This window comes from Megalobrama amblycephala, linkage group LG9 (assembly GCF_018812025.1).
Source record: "Megalobrama amblycephala isolate DHTTF-2021 linkage group LG9, ASM1881202v1, whole genome shotgun sequence".
Taxonomy (NCBI): Eukaryota; Metazoa; Chordata; class Actinopteri; order Cypriniformes; family Xenocyprididae; genus Megalobrama; species Megalobrama amblycephala.
Genome location: NC_063052.1, coordinates 4,146,432 through 4,156,693, shown reverse-complemented (window position 1 = coordinate 4,156,693; position 10,262 = coordinate 4,146,432). Strand labels below are relative to the sequence as shown.

At 37.0% G+C, this 10,262-nt stretch overlaps 1 protein-coding gene across 1 annotated transcript in view; it reads left to right on the top strand.

The window, feature by feature from the left end:
* The first annotated feature begins 591 nt into the window (after positions 1 to 591).
* Positions 592 to 10,262, top strand: part of fndc5b (fibronectin type III domain containing 5b) — a 31,668-nt gene continuing 21,997 nt past the window's right edge. The window contains exon 1 of the mRNA XM_048201247.1: positions 592 to 857. Coding sequence (XP_048057204.1) covers positions 779 to 857 — 79 coding nt within the window. The 5' untranslated portion in view covers positions 592 to 778. The remainder of the gene's footprint in view (positions 858 to 10,262) is intronic.

Genomic DNA, 10,262 nt, shown 5'->3' with positions numbered 1-10,262 from the left:
AATAAAGAATGTACGAAAAAAATTATTTATAATAGTCTATGGCTACTGCTATTTTAATTTTGATTTCATGGTGACTTAAAAGACTCCCTCAACTTTTAGGATTTGGGTCAAGCAGTTTGAGAGTTATTATTTAACCCCCCTAAAGGTCTAGGTACTCCTGTCTTATTCTTGAATTTCAATTCTTTTTCTACTCTGAAGATCGTCAGTGTCTTTATTCGGGCGTGAATTATCATCCAGATCACCGCTGGAACCTGGACAACGATGTCACGTGGTGCCTGTTACTTTTATCAGCGCTGGTAGTGAGGACCAATCAAAATCGTTTGTGTTTACAGAATACGGTATTTTATTTAGCCTTTGTATAGAGATTGCTGTAACTGACTTCCGTTTATATGACAGACATAGAATTGTTGGATTTTATAGATTTAAAACACTACACATTTTCAGCTTAGAAATGTTCTTAATTCACTAAAATTTGAATGCGGTTCAATGGAGAATTTCGGCTTTGTGAGCCACCGAGCGCCCCCTGGAGGAAGTATACATTATGTCCCATTGATAATAGTGACACATGCCGTCCAATGGGCTCACACAGCCTTCTCATGTCGACTTTCTGCGGCAAGTACGGAGTTTAGATCCAGTGCTGTTCTGGACTGATGCAGGAATAAAGACGGCAAGCAGTCGTGAATGTTAAACACATAGACGCCGACTTATAAGTTTAAAAATCTTGCGAGTAAATGGGATTCAACGTCTTCCGAACAGAATGTAAAGAATTCCTTGAAGGATGTGGGGAATTAAAGGCTCGTGTGCTGCGCTGTTATTGTTGTTTTTGGCTTATATCTCCGTGTCCTCGGTTTACGCCGGTAAGTTCCCCTGATTGTATTCATTTAGACAGGAATGTCATTATCATATATGGGCATTATTTGGCTTTTGCGCAAGACAGAGAAAAAGACACGAGACCCTGTTACACTATTTTTGCACGCATGAACAGAATGGCAACAGTTTATCTTTTAACTACAAACAATATGCATGGTAAAATGCATTCTGATATGTTCACATTGGCAGAGAACAGACAGGTTGCGGGTATGAGATGAATAAATGATGCGCTACTACCTGTTCAGCCCTCCATTGGGGAGCACAAGGCGCTCGTGGGTTTCCACCGTTCATTCAGACTGCATGTAAATGCTGTGAACAATTCATGTGATCGTAATTGATTCTGTTCACAGAGACAGTAGAAACCTGGTCGGTAGACAGAAATTAGGCAGTTTGAATGCACACTAGATCACATTTGAGAGCTCTGGGGTTGAGGGAATTTGTCTGGATGCATGCAGACACATTATAGTAGGCTACTGAATTCATTTGTTAAATGGCAAATGATCGGATAACTAGTACAGCTAAATAACTACAGCAGAATAATGATTACTTTGTCAAGGTCACAAATCCATCCCCTTCAATCGTATTTGCATTTATCTTTCTCCATTAATTTAACCTTTCTAAGCGATATATCATTTAATAGCCTATCAGTGTGTTGAAATTTCCCTCTGGCCTATATATAATATAGCAATCATCATGGCATTTTAATTTTATTTTAACAATTTTGAAAACCTATAAAACAATAGCTGGTTTCACTTATATAAAAAATGATGTGCAGATAACAATATCAGATTGTTGGTGATATCATTTGTTGGATGGTTCAGGTTTTTTTTGGAACTTGGAAAGGATTCAGAATAATAATTTACCTTTTTAAAAGTGGCTGAGATATAGAAAATAAAGTGCCAGTACTTTGAATGACAAGTGCAAACCAGTGACTACCACAATTAATGCACATTCATCTTTTTAAATTCAAATACGTGTCAGTTTACAGAAAACACTGAAGTATTAAAAAGCATTTTAGGGTGCATGAATGCAATGGCAAATGTAAATTAAAATATTCATAACTGGTCCTAATGAGTACGTTTTCAGCAGTTTGGTCTACATACAGTATGTGTGTTTTAAGTTTTTCTTCTGTTCGCGGTGGCATAAAAATAAGTGCGTCACCTGACATAAAAATGATAATAGTGAAAAGTATCAGCAATTTGAAATTACTTTGAATTTGCTAGATGTCATGCTGCTTGCTTGCTATATGTGGATGTGTAACACCAAATATACACCACTATTATTGTAATTATTGTACAATGTAGACAGATTTATTGATTATATAATGGATCGTAGCATTGAATGTTGTGTTGCTTGCACTGTATGTGTAATATTAGATTAAAAACTTTAACCAGCTTTGTTTTTTATGCAGCAAATGGCAATTCTGCTGTGATTTTCACCCAAGCCAGAGACATTTATACACTGTCCAAGTTTGGAAGTGTTCGCCAAACACTTACCCCATCCCCCCGTTTTGCTTACCAAAACATAATCGGCTCTGATCAACAGCTCTTTTTAAAAATCAAAAGAAAATTACATTAATCTGATGATAAATCTCTGAAAAACCTATAAGACTTATGCTGTGTTCCATTTACCTCTGAGGAGGGATGTCATAGCCGAGTTGGTCACATTTCAGTAAACAGGTCAGAAATCTAAGATGGAGTCGTCCAGGCAAACCTTAGTTGCTTGCTCTTTCGGAATAAAAACACATAAAAAAGTGGTATTTTGCACAGATCATGTTCATGTATCATGTATCATGTCCACAAATAGAGTGTGCACCACTGAATTTATTCAGACCCAGACAAACAGAAGTAGTAATAAACAATGTATTACTACTGTTTCACTATGGTTGATGCCAGGGTTTGACATTAACTTTTTTTGCTCACCAGCCACTGTGGCTAGTGGTTTTCCAAAGTTACTAGCCACTCAGCATTTTCACTGGCCACAATTTTGCTGTTGGGAAATTACATTTTATATGATTCAAGTTGACTTTGGCCTGCTTAAATTAGTCATTTTACTTGATTTACAAGATTTAAAACCCTTTCAAACTTACAAATGCAGACTGACCACCCAAATCAAGACTACATTGCGTACCAGCTGGTTATTTTTGTTAGGCTATATAAAAAGAACAAAGCAGCAAATTACAAATAGTAAATTTTTAAAAATCTTTTTTCAGATACATAGGTTTATTTAAAGGTGATACAGAGGATCTTTTCGTCGACTGAGAAACCAAAGACTGTCAGTGAGTTTTTGAAATGAGCGCATGCGTAAGAACAACCCCCCTCCTTCACAGCTCATTTCGAGGGAACGCCTTCCAAAACTCATACACGAGTATTGGAACACGAGTGTTTACCACCGGCATTCGCTGTGTCGTGTTAGTGGATTCATTATGTCGTACTCACCGCAGGTAACTCGTAATCTGCAGTTATTCCTCCTGTCTCCTGACAAAAACATTGCATGCGGCGCCTGTGGAGTGTGGAAAGTTACTGGAGCGCGCAGCCGCGCATGTCTCTCACAAGGAACGTCATGGCAGTGATTGACAAGCCAGAGGGCCAATCGTTTACGCGATGATCGTTTTTAAGGCCCTACCTTGTGCACAGATGATGTATATTAATATTATTCCTTTCAGTGCACCTAATAAATAGTCTTTTATCAGACAGTTTCAAGTAATATTGCAAAAATGTATAAAACAAAACATCCTCTTTAGCACCTTTAACATGTATACATTTATTTAACATCTTTTGTTGTTTGATTAACATCAGTGACAGACAGGTATTTATTTGGGGGCTGCTGATTGCATGTACGTAATATACTGACACATATCCAGTTTTTACCCACCTGTTTATGTCCACTTAAGCCATAACCGACTGTATTCATGCGAGATACTCCACACGATGGACTTTTTGACATCTGTGTGTGCATATATTTGACTATTCAGGCGCAAGAAGAACTGATCGTGCGCGCGACAGAGACAGAGAGAGAGAGAGAGAGAGAGAGAGCGCACGCGAGAGAGTGCTTCTGTCATGTGTCATTCAGCGCGATTCCGCTGATCCCGCCTTCACTAACAGCAAGTTAATCAATAAAGAACTGTGATTTAATTGTAATTTTGTGATACGACGAGCTTGGCTACCTTTCATTTGGCTGTAGGCTGAAATTATATACAACCGGCCAAAGTGGTTAGTGGGAGTGGATGTCTTACCCGCCACAGCTGAAATCTACCTGCATTTGGCGGGTTGGCGGATGTTATTGTCAAGCCGTGGTTGATGCGCAGAGCAGCCATATTGGATTCTGAAGTCGGGGTTGTTGTGCTTCCCCAGTGCCCAAGGAAGTCGACCGGAAGTTGAAGTCGGCCGCGTGCCGCCATCTTGTAGCAGAACTTCACTTGCGTTAGCCATCCCATTGACTCCCATTCATTTTGGCGTCACTTTGACAGCAAATAACTTTACATCTGAGGCGTTTAAAGACTCAATTTGTCCATTATTTATTTCTAAAGATACACGACAATGTATAAAGGGCTCCATTACCTTCTATGTTACATTATGGCCCCGTAGAAACAGTTTTTGTAAAAATAGGCTAACGATTGCGTCATAACCACTCGACTCTCTGTCGCACAGTAGAGAAATTACCGTACAGACAGGAGGAGAAGCTCGCAGGCAATAGTATGCATTAACTTAATATGGCGTACTGGCGTTACATTTTAAAATACTATACAAAATAATTAATCAGAATACTTACTCCTGCTCACTCACGCCAAAGAACTCCCCGCTCAAGCTCGCCGTCTCTGCAAGATTAACGATGGCAGTTTGCACGCACAGCTACTAGAAGATTTACATCTGTCAGACAGGTTGCTGACGTCATCAAGCTTAGTTTGAGTCTGCGCGTCAGAAACGGAAGTGCTAAAAATCGCTAAAAATGGGCTTCACTTGTCTCAATTGAGTTCCAATGGGGTCGCTGTGTCCATTTCTTTTACTGTCTATGTGCTTCCCCCTGAGTTTCCTAGTCGCGTTCCAGTCAAAATTTCCTACTCGGGACTAGGACTTTCCCACTTCCGACAAATGGAACGCACCATTAAAGTCTGCATGAAAAGGAAGTTTCTTCCCTATTGTGACGTATATCCAAGGGAAGCGGCTTTTCAATGTAGGGTGGGATGTATGTAAATGTATGTATATACTAGTGATGGAAAGTTCGGATCATTTTACTACTCGGACTTTTGAGTCTCGTTCAACAAAATGAACGAATTTTTTTCGAGTCATTTCGTTCATTTAGTTCATTTTAGAAAATGTAATTAAAATGTTAGGTTACTTCCCCAACACATCTACTACTTATGCAAACGTTGATCATACAAACAATACAAAACTACAATGCTATAAGATTCAGAAATGATTAATTCATTACCTGGGTCTTCAGTTTATGACAAGCTGATTAAGCTCACCTATATTAAGGAACGACTAAAACCCGAAAGACTCATAAAAAGAACTAATCAATTCTCTTTCCGGCTCAGAATGCATTGGCTTAGTGTATGGGTCTGTCACGTGATTAAGGAACGACTCAAAAACCCGAAAGACTCATAAAAAGAACTAATCAATTCTCTTTCCGGCTCAGAATGCATTGGTAGCGTATGGGTCTGTCACGTGATTAAGGAACGACTCAAAACCCGAAAGACTCATGAAATGAACTAATCAATTGAATCATCAGGTGAACTACTTCTAGCAGTACAGAACCTGTAGAATATTGCACATGCGCGACTGAACGAATCACCCCCCGAGACGACTCGTTCTTCCCGAGTCACATTAAAGATTCGTTCAAAATGAACGAATCGTTCAAGAACGACACATCACTAGTATATACAACTATAACAGTTGTTTGGTGAAGGAGGGCCCATTATTTCACATCAATAGATTATTATAATAAAATATATACTACTATATTAGTGTAGAAATACACAACGAAGGCTCTTTTATCATAAAAGTTGCTGTGAAGTGATTTGGCCTTTCCTTATATCTGTTTTTTGAAATAAGAGCGCAGCGTGTGCTGCATGATTACGGTGCTGTTCCGAGCTGCTAATGTGTAACATTGTGTCCAGATTAACTGTAATAGACAACACACACACAAACAGACACTAATAAAGCACACCGAACCATTTTCACTCTGCTTTTCTCTTTTATGTTGTCTAGAAAAGCAACAAAGCCTCTGTCCGTACGTCTTTATACTGAGGCACTGGCAGTGATGCAGGACGGAGGAATATTAATGAAGAGAGCAAGTGACATTTCCACACCATTATGAAAAGAACACAGTTTCAAACACCCTGTCTAATACAGAGAAGCAACAGAGGAAGCAGGTGAAACAAACATGCCAGAGAATAACTGATCAACTTTAGAGGCTGCATGATGGTTTAGTCTTATTACAGGCCTGTTGTGTTTTGTTATGACGCTTGTGATGAAAGGCAGAGGTGCCCCCGCAATGTGCAACGCGGAGTTCCTCGCTCCAAGCTCTCACATGTTTGTTTCATCTGATAGTGTCAGGCATCTCATCAAAGCTACAGGAGGACATTGTGAATATTTTATGAGTCTGAGGTTGTTTAGTGGGTCCGATCGCCCCTGTGCATTGCATATTAGAGCAAATCTATCAGTTTATCATTCTGAGATTGTTTTTGAAGCATTAAAGGGTTAGTTCACCCAAAAATGAAAATTCTGTCATTAATTACTCACCCTCATGTTGTTCTACACCCGTAAGATCTTCGTTCATCTTCGGAACACAAATTAAGATATTTTTGGTAAAATCCAAGAGGTTTTTTTTATCCTCCATAGTCAGCAATTTAACCACCACTTTCAAGGTCCAGAAAGGTAAGACATTGTTAAAACAATCCATGTGACTACAGTGGTTCAACCTTAATGTTATGAAGCAATGAGAATACTTTTTGTGTGCAAAAACAAAATAAAAATAATGATTTTATTTAACAATATCTTCTCTTCTGTGTCATTCTCCTATGCAGTTTACATTCAGAATGACTCAGAATTGGCCGATGCTGTTCACGTGAGCAGCACGATGCATGCGTGTGATGCTAACACAGGAGCCAGCCAATAATGAGTCGATAATTGCCAATAATCTATATGGAGGATAAAAAACCTCTTGGATTTCATCAAAAATATCCTAATTTGTGTTCCGAAGATAAAAGGGTGTGGAACAACATGGGGCTGAGTAATTAATGACACACTTTTCATTTTTGGGTGAACTAACCCTTAAAGAGGATGTCAGTCAATGAAAATTTTAATAGCATAAAATTGATGAATTAATCACAATCACATGAATTAATATTTAACTGACAAAAGTCCCCAAATAAAAGCAGGCAATAGAACTCAATATATTGGTTGTTATTTGTCTTGCTAAGTGTAGTTTGGCGAGACACACAAAGCCTGAATTGCGCAGAGGTTTGGAGCTGTGATGCAGTGGTTAATGCATAGAGTATATTAACACGCTTGGCTATAGTGCTCAGGTCAGACACAAGCCGGCTTTGGCTGCTTATGATGTTTTATTTTTATATTGTGAAAGTATTTGTATACCTTAATTTTTTTTTTTTTTTTTTTTTTTTTTTTTACATTTTGTTATGTTGCAGCCTTATGTTAAACTGCTTTAAATTACTTTTTTTTTTTTTTTTACACCAATCTGCACTACATACACCGTAATTACAAAGCAGAACAACTGGAATAATTAAGACTTCTTAATGTTTTTGTCTCTCATGCTCAACAAGGCTGCATTTATTTGATCAAAGATACTGTAAACAATAATATTGCAAAAATATTATTACAATTGAAAATAGAAAATTGCTTTTAAAAATATAGATTTTCTTTAAATATCTTTTAAAATGTAATCTATGCCTGTGATGGCAAAGCTGAATTTTCAGCATCATTACTCATTACATTAGTCTTCAGTGTTGCATGATCCTTCAGAAATCATTCTAGTATGCTGATTTGGTGCTCAATTATATTATCAGTTATTATTGGTGCTCAATTATTAATAATGGTCCTTATTATCAATAAGACACACACACATATGTAATTGTTATTTTATTGAGCTTGGATGACACACAAATTATGCCTATTGATTCGATATACTATCATGACTTGTCATAGTTTAACATTTTCAGTTAATCAACAATGTATTTAATTTTAAGTTCTGTTAATGTAAAATACAATCTGATGACGTGTAAACATGTTTCATTGTTTTGAGTTGTATGAACACTTCTTTTAATTTAGACGAAATTAAGTTAAGTGAAACTGGGCTGGGATTTATATTTCCCATCATGCTTTGCCCATGGTACTTGAAAGGGAGAGTAAATGCTAAAATTAATGTGTTATATAATGTTTTATTAATGGTAAGGGAGATTTAGCAGTAATTAGTGTTTTGTTATACTAATTTAGAAGAGTTTCTGTTAATGTGGGTTTTTGGAGATTTACCATCATGGTGACAAGCGATGCTTGTCTTATGTTACTTAGAAATGCATTTTATTGTGTCCAAAAAGCGTCTTCACCTTACTTAAAACATTATGTTGGATCAACTTAAATAGTTACATTCATGTTGACAATTATTAAGTTCGTGTTACTTAGAAATGTGTTTTTATTGTGGCAAAAAAAACATCTTCACCTTACTTAAAACATTATGTTGGATCAACTCAAAATATTGCTTTGAATTAATGTAATTCTCCCAATTGGCTTAAGTTAAAAATTCTAGTGGAAAACGTTAACATATTTTTTTTTTTTTTGTTGAACCAGTGTTTTATTTTTTAGAGTGTAGGATGGTAGGAAAATATCTTAAGGATCTTTTGTGCGGGCAGAAGGCTTGATTAAAGGCACAGTATGTAAGTTTCGCCACTAGAGGTCGATTATTCAAAACAATAACAAAGGTGTAGTTTGATGATGCCGTGAATGAGCGTGGAATCATGGAAGTTGTTGTCTTCCCCTCCACAGCTGATTGAAAGCAATCCAACGAGATTCAGGCGAAAATCATGGTCATGCATGAACAAATGTATTAAAAGTTTTATTAATGTTACTGTGGTATGAAGCAGAGCGGGGCAGAGAGACATGGGACATTTTGCGATGCAGTCGTCCTTTCATTTCATGTTATGATTAAAGTTACGTTTAACGTCCACCTCCTTCTACCCTGAACATGAACTTTGTTACAAGTGTTTGATCACTTAAATTCACATTATTTCATTCTAATGAAATAGCGCAAGTATTGAATTACTACTCATACAGGTCACTTTATTTGACGAATTAAAATTGTGGTGTTGAAAGTTGAAAGTTATATTATAACGTTACTCTGTGCGTTCGCTTTGTGGCTAGAGACACTTTTGCATTTTGCTAGATCGATATTAGAATATCATTATTAAAAGCTGGATGACTTGTGTTGCTAAATGGCAAGCAATTAATTTTAAAATATGGTGGATAAAATGCTGTATTACTGCTACTAGAAATGAAGCTCATTCTGATTATGTTAGCCACTTGACAAAATTGTGTTTTCTCTGAGGCATGGTACAAACATGGTACTCACTGTAAATCAAGAAAACAAGAGATTCAAACAATAAGACAAACCGTGTTGAGCTATATAACAATGACTAGTTTTCTGTTGATAAAGGTATTCAAACAGTTGCTCACCTGTCTAATAAAACATAATATATTCAAGCGTCTTTGGTGTTTCCATGGTTCCTATCCCTCCGGAAATCGAGGGTAATGAGGATATGACTTCATTGACAGACGATGCAATGACACGGTCCATTACACTAGTTAAAATTGATGATTTCTCTGGATTTAAACATTGTTGGAAGTCAAGTCAACAGAATATATAACATATATTATTATATATTTTTTATTTTTTTGAATTAATCACATAAAATTAGCATGGTAGATACGCACTGCATGATATTACTCTCACACAAAATATTGTCAAAAGTATCCAAAAATAAGAGGAGGTCAGGTGGGGCACAGATTCTAAGCTAAGATGTTATTAAATGCTGGAGGGGAGCAGTTTGCATCACTTCCTTTGAGTTCAAGGCAGGCCATGGGTCTGTGGATCAGAGACTGGGATTTGAATCTCAAGGGTGTAATATTCTCAGTCTAGAGGTTATCCTGAGCTGTGAAACCACTTACAGACTTCAGGCAAAACTGCCTCCTGTCATCACTGAATTGTTTATCAGAGGCTCAGTTTTTACTCTCCATAAGGGAGCTTTGCTAAATAACTGTACAGTAGGAAATAATTTCGCAGGTCAAGGAAATAATGAAATATTTGGCTTAAGCTGCTAGTTTCTTTTTTTTCCTTTCTATTTTTAAGCTTTTACTAAGCTATTTTTTATACCATACTTA